This window comes from Periplaneta americana, chromosome 17 (genome assembly GCF_040183065.1).
Source record: "Periplaneta americana isolate PAMFEO1 chromosome 17, P.americana_PAMFEO1_priV1, whole genome shotgun sequence".
Classification (NCBI taxonomy): Eukaryota; Metazoa; Arthropoda; class Insecta; order Blattodea; family Blattidae; genus Periplaneta; species Periplaneta americana.
The window spans coordinates 4,874,824-4,896,710 of NC_091133.1; the positions used below are offsets into that span (position 1 = coordinate 4,874,824).

At 37.4% G+C, this 21,887-nt stretch overlaps 2 protein-coding genes across 7 annotated transcripts in view; both read right to left on the bottom strand.

The window, feature by feature from the left end:
* The window catches only part of LOC138692702 (oocyte zinc finger protein XlCOF6.1-like), a 224,278-nt gene that overhangs the window by 53,497 nt on the left and 148,894 nt on the right, over positions 1-21,887 (bottom strand). The gene's annotated exons all lie outside the window — the stretch shown is intronic.
* The window catches only part of LOC138692704 (uncharacterized), a 49,358-nt gene that overhangs the window by 12,831 nt on the left and 14,640 nt on the right, over positions 1-21,887 (bottom strand). The window contains exons 3-5 of one of the 4 annotated variants that reach the window (XM_069815846.1): positions 18,532-18,687; positions 9,699-9,769; positions 715-1,274 (exon numbers count right to left, since the gene is read on the bottom strand). In XM_069815846.1, the coding sequence (XP_069671947.1) occupies positions 875-1,274; positions 9,699-9,769; positions 18,532-18,687 (627 nt within the window). In that variant the 3' untranslated portion in view covers positions 715-874. Of the gene's footprint in view, positions 1-714; positions 1,315-9,698; positions 9,770-18,531; positions 18,688-21,887 lie in introns of those variants that run through there. The other 3 variants (XM_069815850.1, XM_069815849.1, XM_069815847.1) reach the window with 3 other exon arrangements.

A 21,887-nucleotide genomic window follows, 5' to 3' on the forward strand; every position in this document is an offset into this window, starting at 1 on the left:
CCGGGGTTTTCCCTCAACCGAAGATGAGCAAATGCTGGGTAACTTTCGGTGCAGGACCCCGGACTCATTTCATCAGCATTATCACCTTCATCTCATTCAGACGTTAAATAACCTAAGCTGTTGATAAAGCGTCGTAAAATAACCTACTAAAATAAAAATAAAAGTCAACAATCGAGCAGCAGCTGTTACGTCTTATACCTGCACTCCCCATCTTATACACACAAGAAAATAATAGAATATTAAATCAAGTACATAAGGTAATATAAAATACAGCCATACAGATGTCTGAAAAGAAGTTTCAGTATATTTTAGTGGCGTTGTTACAATATTTTCATTACTAATTAAATAAGGAATGTTGGTTTTGTATTAAGAAGCCAGGGGATGCGACACAGTGCAGATTTCACCACTGTGTATGATTTTTTATTGGGTTATTTTACGACGATTTATCAACATCTAGGTTATTTAGCGTCTGAATGAAATGAACGTGATAATGCCGATGAAATGAGTCCGGGGTCCAGCACCGAAAGTTACCCAGCATTTGCTCGTATTGGGTTGAGGGAAAACCCCGGAAAAAACCTCAACCAGGTAACTTGCCCCGACCGGGATTCGAACCCGGGCCACCTGGTTTCGTGGCCAGACGCGCTGACCATTACTCCACAGGTGTGGACTTGTGTATGATGTAATGTAGGTACTAACAGTGAGGAAAACATTTATCTTGTGCTATCAGTAGCCTTTTAAAATGCCAATTGATATAAAGACTAATGACAATCAAATACAAATGCTTAATACAAATTATGGGTACATATTTTCAACAATGACACTTGTCACTGTGTGTTGAAAGTTGATTAGTGAGAGAACAGTAGCATTTTCCCCTTTACTGATGGTAGGGGGTGTGGGTAGAGGGGAAAGGCCTATCAATCAAACTGAAATGGGGACTAGGGAAGAGTCCTGCATCCCTCAAACGCCTGAGAGCTGTGCGAGAAGACGCAGGGAAGCCAGAACGTGCTTTAATAGAGGAAGCAGTCTGGAAAGGATCGCTTACTGCCTCAGCTACTAGAGCAGCATTCTGTGCAGGAGTTGAAACAAAATGTCCGCCTGAACCAGGACGCCGTTGCACAATTCCTTCTTCCCTAAAATCTTTCACCCATCTTCGAGCTGTGGTTGCAGGAATTCTTAACCTCCTAGCCGCCGCTGCCGCCGAATAGCCATCATGTCTTACAAGCGCAATGAGAGCTTGTCTGCAGGCCGGAGTTCTGTGCGCACGATCACTCATCCTGGATGAGAAGAAACATGGCGGCTGTATCCAGATCTTATCTGAGCGCACCAGTACAAAATACAAAATGAATAATATTTACTAGCCTACATTAATTTATGAAATAAATAAATTCATTTTGGTAAAATGAACACAATATACAGGGCTACTACAAAGGCTTTACCCAATTCCATATCCTTGTATTATGAAAAGTATGAGACATACATTATTGAAAGTTACTTACTTACTTACAAATGGCTTTTAAGGAACCCGAAGGTTCATTGCCGCCCTCACATAAGCCCGCCAGCGGTCCCTATCCTGTGCAAGATTAATCCAGTCTCTATCATCATACCCCACCTCCCTCAAATCCATTTTAATATTATCCTCCCATCTACGTCTCGGCCTCCCTAAAGGTCTTTTTCCCTCCGGTCTCCCAACTAACACTCTATATGCATTTCTGGATTCGCTCATACGTGCTACATGCCCTGCCCATCTCAAACGTCTGGATTTAATGTTCCTAATTATGTCAGGTGAAGAAAACAATGCGTGCAGTTCTGTGTTGTGTAACTTTCTCCATTCTCCTGTAACTTCATCCCGCTTAGCCCCAAATATTTTCCTTAGCACCTTATTCTCAAACACCCTGAACCTATGTTCCTCTCTCAGAGTGAGAGTCCAAGTTTCACAACCATACACAAGAACCGGTAATATAACTGTTTTATAAATTCTAACTTTCAGATTTTTGGACAGCAGACTGGATGATAAGAGCTTCTCAACCGAATAATAACACGCATTTCCCATATTTATTCTGCGTTTACTTTCCTCCCGAGTATCATTTATATTTGTTACTGTTGCTCCGAGATATTTGAATTTTTCCACCTCTTCGAAGGATAAATCTCCAATTTTTATATTTCCATTTCGTACAATATTCTGGTCACGAGACATAATCATATACTTTGTCTTTTCGGGATTTACATTATTGAAAGTTATACCAATGAAAAGAGAAACTCATCAAGTGTTTGGTCCATCAACTGCTACAAGTGCTCGATGTGACCTCCTCGACAAACATCCACTCGGTAGTCTAACTCCTGCCACACCCGCTGGAGCATATCACGATAACTCTAGCCACTGCCGCACTGTTCGAGTGTGGGGGACGGAAAAACGTCGTGTAGTTTTACAACATGTACGCAATTCACCCACGGTCAATGTGTTTTGTGCAATGTCATGTGCTAAAGTGTATGGATCCTTCTTTTTTGCTGAAAACACGGTTACTGGTCGAATTTATCTGGACATGCTAACGCAATGGTTGATGCCTCAGTTACATGAAGATAAACCAGGGTTTTTATTTCAACAAGATGGGGCTCCACCACATTTCCATCTGGAAGTGCGTGAGTATCTTAATGAGCATCTACCACAACGTTGGTGTGGACGGGCTTCTAACAACGATCGGTGTGTTCTCCGTTGGCCTCCTCAGTCGCCAGATCTGACTCCCTGTGATTTTTTTCTATGGGGGTTTGTCAAAGATCAAGTGTATGTACCTCCTTTGCCAGTTAATCTTGAAGAACTTAATAACCGGATCCGTGCGGCAGTGGCTAGAGTTGATCGTGATATGCTCCAGCGGGTGTGGCAGGAGTTAGACTACCGACTGGATGTTTGTCGAGGAGGTCACATCGAGCACTTGTAGCAGTTGATGGACCAAAAACTTGATGAGTTTCTCTTTTTATTGGTATAACTTTCAATAATGTATGTCTCATACTTTTCATAATACAATGTTATGGAATCGGGTAAAGCCTTTGTAGTGGCCCTGTATAACATTTAAACCTAAAACATGCGAAGAAAGAAGAAAACCGTTCTTCTAAACAATTTCCTTCCTTAGAAATTCGACGATGGCCAAGCTAATGTGTTCAAGTGTCGAACAATGTAAAGTAATTCATGTAAATTTGTTTCTGTTTTTACTTCCATCTGATGATATTTTAAAATAAGGACGATCCTATAAAATTAATATGTATAAGTATTATTCATTTATACAAGCTAAATTACAGAGTTGAAAATTTAATTTAAATCAATAACACTGCTTGCCAATACATTGAACACATCATAAAATCTTGAACATACTAAACCCCGGTCTTTGGAATGAGAAAAAAGAGCACTACCGCTAAGCCACAATATACAAATACGTCACTGCCACGAATTGACTTCATCCAGGATGCTTAATTTTTCCCGGAGTGAATCGCGCATTAATTTCAATTAGATGATTTCACGCTAAAAGACACCGACCATTTTCCATGTCAAATGGTGTACATACAATTTAAAGAGACACCTTCCTAACATAATCATAATGACAGGCTGTAGACGAGCTTATATGGAGCACTTAGGGAATCTTCTGCAGAATATAGAATACCAGTACGCCAGTTCCTGCTAGAGGGGTTAGTGGGTGAATGACACAAATATGAAAAACCCGCCATTAGAAAAATATATGTTGGACTGTAGCCAAAGCCACTTATATGATAATAGGTACCATTCATTATGAGTCTTCTCCTTTCGAACAGTTAAGGTCAATCCATAAAAATTATTCAAGTATGCTACACAAGGAGCTTTACCTGAAAGTTGGATTTGTATAATCCACAAATACATCCAAAAACTTCACACATGATGCTGTTATACAGAGAGTCCTATGCATACCAGTCCCAGGTAGTAATGTTCTGTTGACTTAATGAATGTAATGATGAGCGCACGTCCAGAGGAAGCTAAGTGGTAAGGAGTGGAGTGGAACACCTTCTGCTGGTAGCAGCATGCACGGACCGGTCCGTAATCTGTCATAAGAGCACTCACCACTCGCCAACAGATTTTGTTAGGTAGAGTTGGAATGGGACCAGTCTGCATTGGAACTCTCTGTATAAAACATTCTCATTCGAGAAAGTGGTGACACATAAGAAAATATAACAAAATCACTGCTTCAACATAGGATGGCAGTATGTCCACCAGTTGAGAAGACTCATTATAGAGGCTGCAAAAATAATATTCATTCCATTCAAGATGGCCCCGCATAACAACATAATGCAAAGTCCATGTTTCCAGACTGCTGAATGGTTCCTATGTTGATGCTGGAAAAATGAGGTATGCATCAGCAAATGTAGAGCCATGGCAGATGACGTGAAATAGAAGATACAATGATATGCCTAATTATTTTAAACTAACAAACCAACGTAGCTAATACATGGAATGCATGCGAGACTTTTACAAGAATGTACTTACATTATGATGCGCCACATCAGTCAACAGAGAGATTCCTTCTACCAATAAGTGTAAATTCATCTGTGCTCAACCGTGTTTATTGTTGCAAGAATCGATTGCAGTATTGACGAAGATTTGTTGATCAACGTTGTCGGTTCTCACACTGTCATACGGAGTGTTATCCATCACTATCACACTCTTTGGTAACAGTTTTGATAGCGCAATTTCAAAACACACATTTAACACTTCCCTGTTTAATCTTGATGATAGTCATCCTTTCTTTTGGATCTGAATAGAAACAGCAACCCTCCATAAAACTACCTATGTGCGTCACAATTATTAACCCTTAATCCTTCACAGAAGTATTTTTATGCCGGTGGATAACTCCATAGCCTCAAGAAAGCCTGTCTCTTGCTCTTCACAGCTGTGTCTAATTACATTTTCTTTAGGCCGTATATGTTGCGTTCTCTTTCCCTGTACTGTCACAGTGATCGTGAGTACCGTCTCTGCCACAATGCTACATCGTCCCTGTCAAGTATCACAGACTTTTCCTCTATTTTGTAGTACATAAAACCTTAGTCTTATTTAATCGGTAGTATAAGTTCCTTCCTACTGAAGTGTGGCAGTTCTGAGTCGTTATTAACAGCAGTTATAACTTCGTAGTTGCTAATTGGTTTCTATAAAAGATATTATGTATGTGATGATGAACAGAAGTTTAAGAAATTCATCAATACACGGCTTTATGCCTTCCGCATTTTGCAGGGAGTGCGAGCTGTCTTTTGCTAAATTCAGTCCGAGATTTCCGACACTTCTGGCGCCATTTATCAGCTCTTGAACTTTCCTCACTAGTAATGTTTGACTTTTCTTTTAAACTACGTCAAACACATGTAAAAACAATATTTCTTTGTCACTGCTTATAAAGGGTTTCCTCTTACAATGGCTGAGCTCTGAAGTACCGATAACTGGCTACACTATCATGTATATCGCAGGATGTTAACAAAACACAATGAGCGCAAAACTGGTGCAGTATTATGCAGAGTACAAGGAGCACATACTAGGGAGGATTGGAAAGTAATCCACAACAATTTCTTACGGTATACTATTTTGGTTAGTACGTTCAAAGTTGGCAGATAGTTTGAATCTTGCGATACAGACAGCAATGGCTCTATTAGGTGTCACCCTGGTGTAACGAGCAGTAACTACTGAGTAAAAATGGAACGTGTGGTAGCATCGTTTACTTGTAAAGAGCAGTGAGGTATAGTCCATTTCCTCTGAGAAAAACAAAAAAATCCGAGTGAAATCCAGAAAGAAATGCTGGAGGTGTATGGTGCTGATTGTCTGGACAGTAGCAACATCTCCAGGTGGTACAGGTTCTTCGAAGAGGACCGAGTAAATCTTATGTTCCGGCCGAACAGTGACTGCTGCAACTCCACCCAACTTCAGTGGCATTGAGGCGTCAGTTACCCACCCTACAACCCAGACTTCGCACCATCTGACTTTCACCTCTTCGGATCAATGAAAAAACTTCTAGAATGCCAACGCTTTGATTTCGATGAAGAAGTGAAATCAGTCGTGCGCAGGTGGTTATACGCCCAGAAAACGGAGTTTATGAATGAGGTGTACTGAATCTGGTGTCACGACACGGGGAAATGTGTCAAAAAATAGGTAAAACCTGTAGCTTTTTTGCTACATTATTTCGTTTTGCTTACCAATTAAATATGTTGCCACAAAAAGTTGTTCATTATTTTTCAATCCTCCACCACCTTTCCAATCTCCTATGTTTGGGTAACACTATGAGACGTGATGCAGCTACATGTCATCTTGTCATGCCTAATTTCCAACAGTGGTTCGTCCTGGCCACGCATACAAATTACATTCTTTCTTCATAACCTCACTTTGACTTTGAACTGCATCATATATCGTATTTCTTTTTCGTGTATTCCATTAAGTTTTCGCAAGGGTAGGCTATAACAGGTTGTGTTTTAATTAATTTCGCGGTCTAGACATATAAAGTGGTTCCCAAACTTTCTGAAGGCGCAATCCACTTTCTTTTGCGACTCCCACTGCTGTACCGGTACTAAACCCCATTCGAAGAATATAATCCTTGTAAAATCTAAAATAATGATAATTTTACTCAAAATCAGTGGATACCACCCAAAGTATGACCAAATTGAATTATATATGGTGCAACAATATTAGATAAACATCATTTCTAGTATTTCAAACCATTATCACCGTGTCGCTGCGGTAATAGTCCAATAGAAAGTGGTAAATTCCATCAAAGGAAGGACTTTGAAAAGTCGTATTTCCAGCAAAATTTGTGAAGGTATGGGTTGTTATATGAAAATACTTTTTATCACACGGAAGGTGGCTTTCTTGGGGTAATGTGTTGAGAAGAGTTTCACAGTTAAGAACAGAACTTTTAATATAGAAGACGAGAAATCGGAATATATGCAAACCTATTCTCTAATTGAAGAATGTGATCCCAAAACTAACCAGAAAATATACTATCTATATAAAGATAATGATATAGTTATACACATTAAAGCTAATGTTTGACCATGTATGGAGAATGAACGATACACACTTGCCCAAAATGATATTAAATGCTAAACTAGATGGCAAGAGGAAAGTCGGCAGACCCAGGTTACGATAGCTGGATAATGTACAGACTTACGAAAGATGGAAAGCAAGGGCCTTAAACGGAAGTGAATGGATGGCTGTTGAGAGGGAGGCTAAAGTCAAACTAAAAGGTACGTAACGCCAATGATGATGATGATGATGATCCCAAAACTCATCAGTCCATTTGGCTATTTTTATTATTTATACATATATGATATATGATTTTTTTAGATTTATATTATTATATTTTAAGCTTCTTTTCTTCCAAAACAAGGCCAATCCTCATCAGTCATAATTGTATTTGTATTCATTTCTACGAATTATGTTACCTAATTACTTTAATTTATCAATAATATTACTCTTCATGGTTGTATGGGAGGCTGGTCATGTTATAAAATAAATAAAGATTATGTTCTTCAGTTCAAGGTTCCACGTTTTATTGATTGTCTTATCCACTAACCGTAATAGTAAATAATTCTGTGTTATTTTTTTAAGGGGTTCATGGAGCCCGTTTCTTTCTATCTTCCTTTTTACTTAGCTGCAGTGTTTAACGTTGTTAATTTATTAGCCATTAGTATTGTAAATTATTTTATCAATTTTATTTCGTCTGTCATATATAACAACACTGAAGGTTAAATAGGCCTTTCATATAAAATAAGTCCGAAAATAGTTGTAATCATGCAAATAAAATTTACAACCGCCATGGCGCGCCATTTTGCAATCAAGAGAAGCACTTTTTTTCTCGTCAATTGGCAAAGCGAAAGCGCTTTACTACAATGCTTTGAAAACACACTTGGTTTCACTTTCAAAGTACACTCTAAAATCGACTCGATCTATCCAAATTTTAAATCTGCTGGGGGAACACATTACTGACACAGCGGGAAAGGCTTGGAAGGCGTTACACTTTGTGATGAGGGTACTAAGAAAAGGCTCTGATAAATCCAAAGAGATTGCATATAAATCACTAGTTCGTCCAGTAATGGAATATGGTGCTGCATGTTGAGATTCTTACAGATTAGAACATATTAAGACACTGGAAAATATTAAAAAACAGGCTCTCAAGTGTTGTCGTAATAATTCACCATTACAATGGGACATACTCAAGGACAGGAGAACGCGAATTCGATTATGCGCAATGTTCAAAACATACAGAGGTGAGCCTGCCTGGAGAGAAATAAAAAATAGGTTGCAGCCGCCAAATTACTCTTCAAGGAACGACCACTCTTATAAATTGAGGGAAAGAAGGCAGAGGACGGACACTGGAAAGTTTTCTTTTTTTAAGCGTACTATCAGGGACTGGAATGCTTTACCTGCAAACTTACTAAAGGCTTTACAAATAACCAAAAATGTATTTAAAATAGGCTTAAGGACTTTACTAATAGACGGCAGTATATTATACACACTATTTAAAGGGAGTAATTGATCTCTTGTTATTTGAAGTGTTCTATCAGTGAGGAAGTGTGTTGTGTCAGTGAAGTCTATTGTGTAAGTGAAGTGTGTTGGTGTCAGTGAATTGGCTGTGCAATGTATTTGAACAGTGAAATGGTTAGAAGTGTTAGTGAAATCAGGTAGAATCAGTGCAGTGAGTGAGTTGACAGCGAAATAAGTGTAGTGCTGAAAGGTACTTGTGCAGGTATGAACCTGTCACACTCGTGGGTCTTAGTTCGAACTTAGGGTTAAGATACAAATTAGATTTACTTTAAATGTTATTTTAAGTGACCATGCTTCATTTAATTTAGGATGCTCCTTATGATTATTATTATTATTATTATTATTATTAGTTGTGTTTATTATTAATTGTCATTATTGAGTGTAATTAGTTACCACTGCCACTGGGTATATACCCATTTGTAGTGTGAATAAATACATACATACAAATTTGTACTGTGTACTATACTTGGACGAACCAAATAGTGACGTCACAGTATCTGCTCCGAATGAACCGCTCCATCCCCAGCCCTACCCTACATTTCATATATCTCAGTGGAATGCTTTCAGAACAACATAGGCTCAGCATGTCATACTTAAACTACTCTTATGCAATTTTATGTGCCAATTCTTGGACTGGTCGACCTGGTTGGCGAGTTGGTATAGCACTGGCCTTCTATGTCCAAGGTTGCGGGTTCGATCCCGGGCCAGGTCGATGGCATTTAAGTGTGCTTAAATACGAGAGGCTCATGTCAGTAGATTTACTGGCATGTAAAACAACTCCTGCAGGAAAAAATTCCGGCACATCCGGCGATGCTGATATAACCTCTGCAGTTGCGAGTATCGTTAAATAAAACATAACATTTAGTATTTTCTTCGACCGTCATAAGCAAGTAAAGTAGGGTTAAGCTTCTTAGGAAAAGCGAAATCAACTAGTAAATATTTATCATAGGCTAACTGCCAGGGTTCATTCGTCCTTGTGTTGTGTATATCTCAACGGCTCTGCAAGTATCTGATCCATCACTATTTCTACTGAAGGCATCTGTGAAGGATTACTCGACTAATACATGGAGATCACGCTTTCCTCTTATACATTCTGGCAAAAATCATCTATTCCTGTTCTACGTAATCATTTAACTATACCAGATAAATCAAGTACACTCACCTCTCGGATTCCCCTGACACTAATTCCAGCTCCTTCTCTTCTTTCGCAGTGACAATGCCTATTGTCTCTTCCTGCAAATATTAAATACAACAGAGAAGATAGACAGATGGAGGTAGGTAGTAAAGTTCAGCACCACTGAAATAAAGAGTACTTGCCAAAGCTTTGCGAATTGAACTTATTGCCATTGCAGTTCATTACGAGGGGGATCCAGGAAATAACGACCGTTTTGTTGTAATAATTAAAAAAAATATATTTATTTGAAAAAACAAAGTCTGTTACATAACTGAAGCTTCCTTTACTTCTCTACATAATCACCACCTACATTTAAACATTTGTCGTATCTGTTCACTAGCTTCAGAATTCCCGTGTTATACTCCTCTGCCGCCAGTTCATTAAGCCAGGTGTTCACTGTCTTCTTCAACTCTTCATCACTTCCAAAACGCGTACCACCCAGAAAGTCTTTTAGCTTAGTGAAAAGGTGAAAATCGCTAGGAGCAAGGTCTGGACTATAGGGTGGATTATCAAAGATTTCCCAACCGAATTGATCCAGCAATTCTCGAGTTGAAGCAGCAGTGTGCGGATGGGCGTTGTCGTGAAGAAGCACAACTCCTCTCGAAAGCATTCCTCGCCTCTTGTTTTGGATGGCTCGCCGTAGTTTTCGTAAAGTCTCACAATAACGATTTGCATTGATCGTAGTGCCTTTTGGCATGAAATCCAGCAAAAGAACACCTTTGCGATCCCAAAAGACAGTAGCCATGACTTTTTGTGTTGAGAGAGTCTGTTTGAATTTTCTCGGTTTCTTGGGTGATGAGGGATGATGTTAATGACGTGTTTGGCGCTTGGTCTCTGGGGTGATGTGAGACACCCAGGTCTCATCACCAGTCACAATTTTATCAAGAAAGGCGTCTCCATCTGTGTGATATCGCATCAAGAATGTCAATGCTGAGGCCATTCTCTGAGTTTTGTGTTGGTCACTCAGTTGCCGTGGAACCCATCGTGCACAGATTTTGTGGTAGCCAAGATGTTGCGACACAATGTCACCAAGCAAAGAACGAGAAATGTCAGGAAAGGCAATATGCAATTCGTCGAGTGATGTGCGCCTGTCTTGCAAGATTCTGTCGTTCACTTTAGTCTTCAGGTCTTCTGTGATGAGTGATGGGCATCCGGGTCGAGTTTCATCGTGGACATTTGTTCGCCCATTGTTGAACATTTCGCACCATTTTCTCACATTTCTTTCATTCATTACAGTATCGCCATACACTTCTTTCAATTGCCGGTAAATTTCTGCAGGTTTCAAATGTCGGGCATTCAAAAATCGAATCACACTCCTCACCTTACAGTCGGCGGGATTATCAATCACGTCGTTCATTTTGAAGTAACACAAAATGCACAATGGCGAATTGTTGCAATCAGTACTCACAACATTATGAGAACACATGTTAAGGAAGCCAGTTGACCTTCAAACAAGGAGGGGGAGTCAGCTGCGCGACGGGTATGCGCGAACGGTCGTTATTTCCTGGATCCCCCTCGTAATTTAGAAATCTTCTCACTATTCGTGAGCTACCACAAGGGACAAAGAGTACTTAACCATATAAATGTTTACAAGTTCAGTGAACCATTAATTTTGTTTTGACAATGAAACTCCTACAAGTATATAGCTGCAAATACATTTTGAGAATACTGGAAATATACCTAGTTTCAGAGAGGCAAGTGTTACAAAAAAGTAAAGAATGCTAATGAACTTGGTTTCATTTCGAATACCTATAGGTGATGCTTCAGGAGAGCAATTTATCCTTTCAATGCAGCTAAAGTTACAATCGGAATAATAGATGTAGGTATTCCAAGCCTCTTAAACACATCTTTCATGAAGAGAGTAGCGGTACCCCTTGCTCCCTCCAACCAGAAGTCCGATTACTTCAAGCTCTTCTAGCTGGTACTTTTGGAGTTAATATGGAATGGTAGGATTGTAGATATTACTGAGTGTTCTCACGCACTGAAATAGAACGCACGGTGCTGCCACTAAATCATGACACAAAAATGCTTCCTTGAAAACTAATATAATTTTTCCGTGTGAGTATTATGTTGCGCTTCTGTAGTTCTCCAAAACTTGAGATTTCAACTTGGTTTTGAAGTTTTGTATCTTTTTGTATAATACTCCCAGTTTTACAAAATTCTCCGCACAAATTATCTATAGATTTAATACAAAATCAAGCCATGGATCATCAAACTGCATCACAGCGAAATGAGTTCGTAACAACATGAAATAAGTCATTTGTTGCGATCTCAACCTGAAGTCCACTGCTCAATATATGAAATAGGGGCCTTCTGAAGTAAGTTATTTGCAAGAAGTGAGGAAGATAATTCCTCTTGATTCCGTGACAACAAAATTATCAAAGAGGAAATAAATAAATTAAAAGACGGCAAATTATACACTAGATTCAATGCTCTTAGACAATAATTAGATGAATTATTACCCATCTTGATTACACAACTTTTAACACTGTATCACTTCGGAATATGTATGGTAAGACTTTCCTGTGTTAAATTTCAACGTACCTCGTTTACATGTTTCGACCTATTTATGGGTCATCTTCAGAACTGGTCGTTGTTGGTCTTGGCGCCACTTGTTCTGTTTCCTGTGAGGGTGTGTTCCTGTGGTATAGTGTAGAGACAAAGAGTGTGTGTTTTGAAGTTGATTGTGTGTTGAGAATTTCGTTGGGATGTGTTTTTGTGTGTCTGTATATTTCATATTGTTCTAGTGTGTTTAGTTTCTGGCTTTTTGGTTGGATGTGTAGTATCTCCATGTCTGTGTTGATGTCTCTGTGGGTGTGGTTCGCATTTGTCATGTGTTTTGCATATGTGGAGGTGTTTTGTAATTTTGTTATGGCTGTGATGTGTTCTTTGTAACGTGTTTGAAACGATCTGCCTGTCTGTCCTATGTAGAAGTTATTGCAGGTATTACATTTGAGTTTGTATACGCCTGTGTGGTTGTATTTGTTTGTTTGTGTTTGTGTGTTGAGATGATTTTGCAGAGTGTTATTTGTTCTGTATTAGATGTTGTAATTTAATTTCTTCAATGAGGTTGCAATTTTGTGTGTGTTTTTGTTTTCATGTGTTAGTGTGATGTATTTTTTGTGTTCTTGTGTTTGTGTTGTATTCTTATGTTTTTTGTCATTATGTTTTGTCTTATGTATTATGTTGTCTATTATGTTAGGATTGTATCCGTTTTCCTGTGCTATGTATTTGATTGTGTTTAGCTCTTCGTTGTAATCTTGTTGGTTTATTGGTATGTTCAGTAGTCTGTGTACCATTGTTCGGAATGCAACTTGTTTGTGTTGTACGGGGTGGTTGTATGTGTTGTGTATGTGTGTTGTTGTTGTTGTGGGTTTTCTGTATACTTTGAATGTGTGTTAGTTGCCTACTTTTGTTATTGTGATGTCTAGAAAATTTATGGATTTGTTGTTTTCAATTTCTAATGTGTAGTGTCGCTTTGGGTGTATTTTGTTTATGTGTTGATGTAGGTTTTGGATCTGTCTTTTGTTTCCTTTGTACAGTATTAGTATGTCATCTACGTATCTGTGCCAATATATTATGATGTCGTCTGCGTGTTTGTTGTTGTCTTTGTTTAGTATGTATGTCTGTTCTATGTGGTGTAAGAATATTTCTGCTAGTATGCTGGAAATGGGTGATCCCATGGGTAGGCCTTCGGTTTGTGTGTAACATTTGTTATTGTATGTGAAGTAGCCAGTTCTGAAGATGACCCATAAATAGGTCGAAACATGTAAACGAGGTACGTTGAAAATTAATACAGGAAAGTCTTACCATACAAACAAGTCTAGATTTGGCGCATCATTAGTTCTCTGCAGAAGCAATACAATTCATCAAAGAGTGCTGGATTCAAACAACACCAATTGCAAATTTAAGTCTTAGTGGAAGATAATATTTCCGTATGCACTCCCATATCTCTTGCAAGAATTCCATCACTTTTCTAATATTATAATAAAAACGACGCATAATTTTTCGTCCATTGTGCAGTCTCCAGGAAAAATGGACCACAATCACCTTCATTGATGTTCAGCCTTTTCCTCCGAAGCAACTGTGTGTGAGAAATATTGGAGAGCAAGAGAGTTAAAGACTTTATTGCCAAGAACTCAGATTCAGTTAACAACAAACACACCCACGTACAACATAGATCTATCTTCCATAATGCATCAATAGCATAATATTTCCATTTTACACCTAGAGTAGGATATTTGTCACGGTCAATGCTGAGAATTCCAAAATCGGCTGAAGAAAACAATGCATATAAATGAAATGAAAAATGCTCCATGAAGTAACTGTAACCCAATAAAATCCGAAATTTCCCAGGCTATGAACTCTCTCCATAGTTTATCTGTTTTATTTTCATATCAAGTCTCTAGTGTGCCTAGCCAAAGCAATGTTTCTTTCAGAAAAAATGTTCTTGTAGGGTAATATATATCTTTGGGGGAGGGGGGGAGTCGGAGAGAGAGAAAAGATAAAATTAAGTTATGTGGACATTAAATTTAAGGAATGTTACAATACCTACTGAATATGAAAAATCATTCAACACTGCCACTCCATCCATTTAACTACATCCTTCCATATTATTAGTATTATTATTACTATTAGGCCTGTTATTATTATTATTTTGTTATTATTTATTATTATTACTATTATTATTATTATTATTATTATCATTATTATCATTACTATTCTTATTTATTATTATTATTATTATTATTATTATCAATAATTGTCTTATTTTTTTATACTTTGTAGGCCTCATTTATTTTTGACCTGCTGTTCACATTTTATTATGCTTTTTTCTTTCCTTCTCTATGTTATATATTATGTCTGATTTCTTCTTACTTGTTCTTTACATTTTATTATTATTATTATTATTATTATTATTATTATCTTATTCAGTTTTGTGTGTACTTTGTAAATTTGTAGTGTTTCTGTAACGCAGTTTTTACTCCTGGTTGAGTGTTAGAGAAGGCCGTATGGCCTGAACTCTGCCAGGTTAAATAAATCATTATTATTATTATTATTATTATTATTATTATTATTATTATTATTATTATTATTATTATATTAACTATACTGACAGTCTCTATCCCTCTCTCACACATGTACACATTCGTTAGTAAATTGTTATAGAATTGCAGTCTTTATAACAGTCGAATTCTTCTTTGTTTCTTGCACAAATATCTCTCCACAGTCTTGTTGAGAAACTCTTCACTTGGTACATTTTCATCTTCTACAGATATCCTCATGAAACATCTCGCAACCGGTTCCTTAATGCAGTCATTGTCCGATGAATGATGAACAGTAGCTGTTGTGAATTGTTTAACACCAAAAATTGTTTAGCTCATCATAATCAAAATAAGAATTAACAATGTATGTCACTATCTTTCAAACTTGCAGCAAACTTAAATGATTTAATGTCAACTTGTATATGATCTTCATTTGTATCCTAAGTACTGTACTGACAGACTTCTCACATTTGACTCTTTAATCTGCTAAATGCGTTCAAAATATAAAAAGAATGAGCATTCTGCAATGAACTCCACAGCTTATTCATTGAATCTTTCAGAAATATCTGTAGCAACAGTACCTGTGAACATAATAATTGCAGAATTTTTTTTTTGTCTTCAATAGAATTTTACTTCATTGATGTTTAATTAAAAATTCTTCATATTTCCTATAAACTTCATTTGTTTCTTATCATGTTATTCTCTTCAAGTATTCACGAACCGAATTTATGTGAGATGTTACACTTGTAATTAGTGTTGGCAAAACATAACTGTAGATCATTTTTCTGCAGATATCTGCTTCAATTAGACACGCCCCAATGCTTCCACTAGCAGGCAAAGTGTTAAAATCAAACTATATTTTTACATTTCAAGTAGAACCCGTCCTACTAAGGAAGCTAAATCAGCCCCTTCCTTATGTAAATACTCACAAGTCATCATTATTGACTCATAACATTTCTTAATCGTGTTGACGGAGCTAGTGTGTATATGTAGGTCCTGGAATTTTAAGTACAGGGTCTTCGAAAATGTTTGGATTTCATGAAGAACAGTTTCTTGTTTAGGAGACTGATGGAACAATTTGTAAATGTCTCTGATAACATAACAAAATCTTTTCACCTCAGGAAATCGAGTTCTTGCACTCGTCGCTGCTAGTGATGAAACATGAGCCCCACAATGTTTAAAGTAAATACATCTCCTCCAAGTCTATAAAAAATTCTCCTGTGTACCCCAGAGGAGAATTTTTAATAGAATTTTAATATTAATTTTAATATTTAATTTTTAATATTATCCATTAATAGATTTAATAGTAGTTATAAATGCTCATGCCCCGACAAAAGAGAAAGACGACCATATACAAGATAGCTTGTATGAGGAATTGGAACAGACTTTTGATCAGTTACCTAGATATCACATGAAAATTTTATTGGGAAATTTCAATGTTAAAGTGGGACAGGAACCTTCGGGTTCCTTAAAAGCCAGTAAGCAAGCAAGTAAGTAAGTAAGTAAGTAAGTATGTACCCCAGAAATGTTACCAGAAAAATCTGATCCTCCATCAAACCATTTCTTATTAATTTCAGATTCCATGCAGTTAAATAATGTTGCTGCAGTATTTTGAAGTGCAATTTACTTACTTACAAATGGCTTTTAAGGAACCCGCAAGTTCACTGCCGCCCTCACATAAGCCCGCCATCGGTCCCTACCATGTGCTAATCTCCAGTCTCTATCATCCTATCCCACCTCGGTCGAATCCTTTTTTAATATTATCCTCCCATCTACGTCCCGGCGTCCCCAAAGATGTTTCCCTTCGGCCTCCCAACTAACATTAAAGTGCAACTAAGCACACAAAATTTTCTGTAACTTCACCTTCATTAGAGACAAAGTTCTCATATAATAAATGGAAAAGTTAGATTGAGTGGCAATATTAGTAGATTGATGAGCCATTAGAGAAAAACATTTTCCTTCTGAAACTGACTTGACAGATTTTCACAAACCACTTCACACGCCACACTATGTTGCTCGCTCACTCTGCTTCTCAAACCTGGAACACGCAGTGCTATCAAACCACGCACAATTGCTTCATACTTTCTTATATGACAGATTTTCTTTTAATTAGGAAATCAAATTTCTAGCCACTATTTTAAAGACATCTCCATTTTCTTAAATTTCAGATTTACATTACTGATATAGTATAGTATGGACAGTCTGCATTTCTGTGACATTCCGAATTACCATTTTTTTTTTTTTTTTTTTTTTTTGTAAATGGGATATTAATAAAACATCTTTTGTCTTTCGCTGAAAAAGGTAAGTCGTTTTTAGAGTGTATTGAATGTATTGAACACATACTGCAGAAAGCACCTCTGTTAGTTTTGTCAAATTAAGCCATTTGTACTTGGCTGTACATCGGGATATACAGTAGCAAATTAATCTGAACAACGTAATTACTTATGCAAAAACACTCAAACGGGATAAAAAAAAGGATCTAAGACATACCTCAGTAATCTATGTGGCCTCCCTTGTTCCTAATAACAGCTCTGAGACGATTTGGCATGGATTCCACTAATTTCCCACAAATATTCTTCATTTCTTCATCGCGAAACCATACACCAATGAGGGCTGAAATCATCTCCTTTGTAGAATAATCCATTTTTTGCATTCTTCTTTTGCAAATTGACCACAAGTTCTCAATGGGGTTGATGTCGGGTGAGTTGCCTGGCCAGGGGAGTACCTGTATATTCTTCTTGTTGAAGAATTCTGTAGCTTTTCGAGACATATGGCATGGTGCCAGGTCTTGTTGGAACACACCTCTGCCATCCGGAAATGATTTTTGCAGCTGGGGTACGATTCTGGTTTCCAATAAATGAATATATTTGACAGAATTCATCATTCCCTTGATAGGTATTAATGCTCCAGGCCCTTCATGTGTAAAACAACCCCAAAACATTACTTTAGGGGGGTATTTGGGTGCTTGATGGAGATGAGCTGCTGTTACTTTTTTGGATCCTTTCCGTACGTAAGAAACATGGTGGCCGTGGACCTCGAAATGAGACTCATTGGGAAAAAGTACATTCTTCCAGTCATTCACTGTCCAGTGTTGATGTAATTTTGCCCACATTAAGCGTCTTTTGCACATAACAGTGGTTAGCAGTTGCTTCTTAATAGGCTTATGAGCCCTTCGTCCAGCTTCCAAAAGCCTACACCGCACTGTTGTGACGTGAATATTCGCCCCAGTGGTAGCCATTAACTCGCGGGTTAAGTCGACAGCAGTTAGTCTAGGATTTAATTTACTTTTCCTGACAATTAAACGATCATCTGCAGGTGAAGTCTTCCTTTTCCGGCCACAGTTTCCTTTTTACTGGGGTGTGATGGATCCAGTCTCCCTGTATCGTTTTATGATCGAATTAACAGTAGCCAAACCGATGTGACATTCTGCAGCAATTTGTCTCTGTGTCATAGAAGAATGCTCTGCTAATGTTATAATTTTAGACCGTTTTCGTGGAGTCGTATCCATTTGTGAAGACGACAGAATGTACACAGGATTGCGGTATTAAGTCTTCAACACAACTGAAATGCTTATAAGTACAAAACGACAGGCAAAATGTCACATATTATAAAAAAAATAATGACAGACCTTGAACAATGGAATTACACGTACAACAGATGTCAATTAAAGCGGTATGAGCAGCTGTGAGGCCAACAATGACAGAAAATGTAAAAATACGTCGTGTTCGGATTAATTTGCACGCTACTGTAGAATTATATTCAGACTTAGTTTTTACCTGCTTTCCAGGTTGCAGAGAAGATCCAGATAATATAGGCTGCACACTCTCGGAAGTACTTGCATGTTGGGAAGAGTTACAGCCACCTTCATTTTGATAGTTCCCAGGGCAATCAGGAGTATCAGCTTTCACATTCGAGTTATCATCAGTTGCTTCCTTTATGAAATAAGATAATACAGTTTCTCACTTACGCTTATCACTCACATTGATAAATGTTTCACAATACTGCCACTAGACATAGGCACAAGTACACTCAATTGCCTACTAATTAGTATGTTTAATTATTCCACAATAGCCATCAGGCACAGTGCCCACTTATCACTGCATACTGGTATTTTGAAATTGACTGACAGTGTTTAAGTCTCTAGAAGGAGTAATTTTCCATTGCTGCTCATTCTTTTTATTGCTGATTGTTGTTTTAAAATAGTACATTATGCAACGAGCCTATAATGGCAGTAATTAAGATGCATGTTTATTTATGAAACGAGTGCAAGCGAGTTTCATAATTTTCATACGATCGTCTTAATTACCATTATAGGCAAGTTTCATACGACTTTTTATGCTCGACCATATTTGTACCGGTAACTTGAAATTATTCATAAGTTTTTATGTTATGCTTATGTAGTGACGAACGGAACTGACCTGAATTGTGTGATGTGCGCAGACGCGAAAGAATTGATTTTTCCGAGGCACGAATATCATTGACCTTGATATAACCTAGACAACATTACTCTTGATATAACCTGGAAATTGATTTAGAATTGAAAAACGAGATGACAAATTGAATTTATTTGAATATTATTTACAATTAACGCTAATTATTATAATAACAGAACATAACCTTCTGCGACAGTATTGGATTTCTAGCCTCCGTGACTTTTTGCTAATTGTCTTTCGAGTGCATATCCGAGAATAATCGATACTGGCGGGTTTATAACGGTACAAAGGTGATTTGTCATTTGCTGAACAACTGAATTATAATGAATAGGTGTACTTCAATGAGGTGCATTAAAGGGCTACTACCAGGTGTATAATTACTACATTTCGGCATGGTCGAGCATAAAGATATTTATATTTTTATTGGTGCAAAATTATAATAAACAAATGTATAGTTTTTTTTTCTCGGAGTAATTGACTCAATCTGATGAAGTAATATCTCAAGCACCTCACTGAAAGAAACCCTGATCCAATGAATGAGTCCGTCTTTTGGGTACATATGCTCCACCATGTTTGAGTTTTTATGTATAACTCATGGATAATTTCTTTTATCTCAAGCAAGCGTCCACATCTGTGGAGTAACGGTCAGCGTGTCTGGCCGCGAAACCAGGTGGCCCGGGTTCGAATCCCGGTCGGGACAAGTTACCTGGTTGAGGTTTTTTCCGGGGTTTTCCCTCAACCCAATATGAGCAAATGCTGGGTAACTTTCGGTGCTGGACCCCGAACTCATTTCACTGTCAATATCACCTTCATTTCATTCAGGCGCTAAATAACCTAGATGTTGATACAGCATCGTAAAATAAGCCAAGAAAAAAAAATAAATTTATCTCAAGCATTGACCCCCTACTGTCTTCACTGCGTAGAATTTTATTTCTTCCTTCATACATTACAGGTCTTGTTATCGAAAAAAATTTAAAAGTAAAGAGTGTGAAATGGCAAGAAAATAGTGTGTCAATATGATCTGCACAGAACTGAAAGACTGATAGAGTCACGAAGCAATACATTACTAAGAAACTTACGGAATATGATGATTTCAAAAATTTTTTACTAGACGTATTGTTCACAACCTTCATGTGCAAGAGGGTTCTGTGCTCATCATAAAGAGATCATCAGTAAAGTCTAATGAGACAATTTCCAAGATTAAGTGTCAGAAGATTGAATATTTTTAACCTTCAAGGCAAGTCCTATGATTCCAGATGCTATACCATCAGGACAAACAAGGCCATCTGATGCAATAGACCTATTTGTGATGATGAACAAAGATATATCTAGATGAAGTCTTTCAGCAAGCAATGGACTTACATTTGTATGTAGTGCGCAATTCAGAAATTTAGAAATCTTGTCACCACTGGCGAGCTGCCACAAGGGACAAAGAGTACTTAACCATATAAATGTTTATAAGCTCATTAAACCATTGATTTTATTTTGAGAAATGAAACTTCTACAAATACAGAGTTGCAAATACATTTTTAGATTAGTAAAAATATGACAGTTTTAGAGAGAGAGTGAAGCATGCTACATTTCGAATATAGGTGATCCTTTAGTAGAGCAATTGATCCTTTCAATGCAGCTAAGGTTACAATCGGAATAACAGATGTAGGTATTCCAAGCCTCTTAAACACATGTTTCATGAATGGTAGCGATACCTATTGCTCCAATCAGAAGTCCAATTACTTCAAGCTCTTTTAGCCAGTAGTTATGGAGGTAATAGAGAATGGTGAGAGAATAGGTATTCCTTTTTTCCTTATCCGCTTTAATATTATCCTTTCATCTATCTCTCAGCCTCCTCAAAGGTATTTTTTCCCTCAGGTCTCCCAAATAACATTCTATACGAATTTCTGGATTCGCCCATACGTGCTACATTCATGCCCATCTCAAACGTCTGGATTTAATGTTCCTAATTATGTCAGGTTAAGAATACAATGCGTGCAGTTCTGCGTTGTGTAACTTTCTCCATTCTCCTGTAACTTCATCCCTCTTAGCCTCAAATATTTTCCTAAGCATCTTATTCTCGAACACACTTAACCTCTGTTCCTCTCTCAAAGTAAGAGTTTGTAATATTGATATTGTATCAATTTGTATGACTATTCACCTCGTTTCTTCTCCCTCTCCCACCGAGTTGATCTCAAGATTTGTGGATATTCTCAAGAAATTATAATTTGTAAGCAATGAATAACTGATATTTTTTCTTAAATTTTAAGAAATATTCATAAAATTAATTCAAATGCGTAATTAAAAAGTCTATCTTCACGCCCCTTGCACGTGTACTTATGTTACTGGTACATAAAACTCCATGTCTTGTCAAAGAAAAATAATTAAAGGGTTCACCACGTGATGGTATTTGATTTGAATTAACAATGAATAAATGTATCTCTTTCACTGTCTATTTAAAATAATTGATAGTAGAAGAGCATATAGTGTATAATCACTGAAGACAGGGAATGGATAGAGATATGCTTAACTAAATAGAAATTTTCGAATCATATGATATACCTTCACAAGGAATATCATGCAGCATTTATAGTAAGTAGTTCTAATAACAATATGTCAACATCCATTACAAATCATAATCCACTGAACTGAAATATATTTAATATTGTGCTACTAATACAGGGTGGACCGCTTCAATGTACCTAATT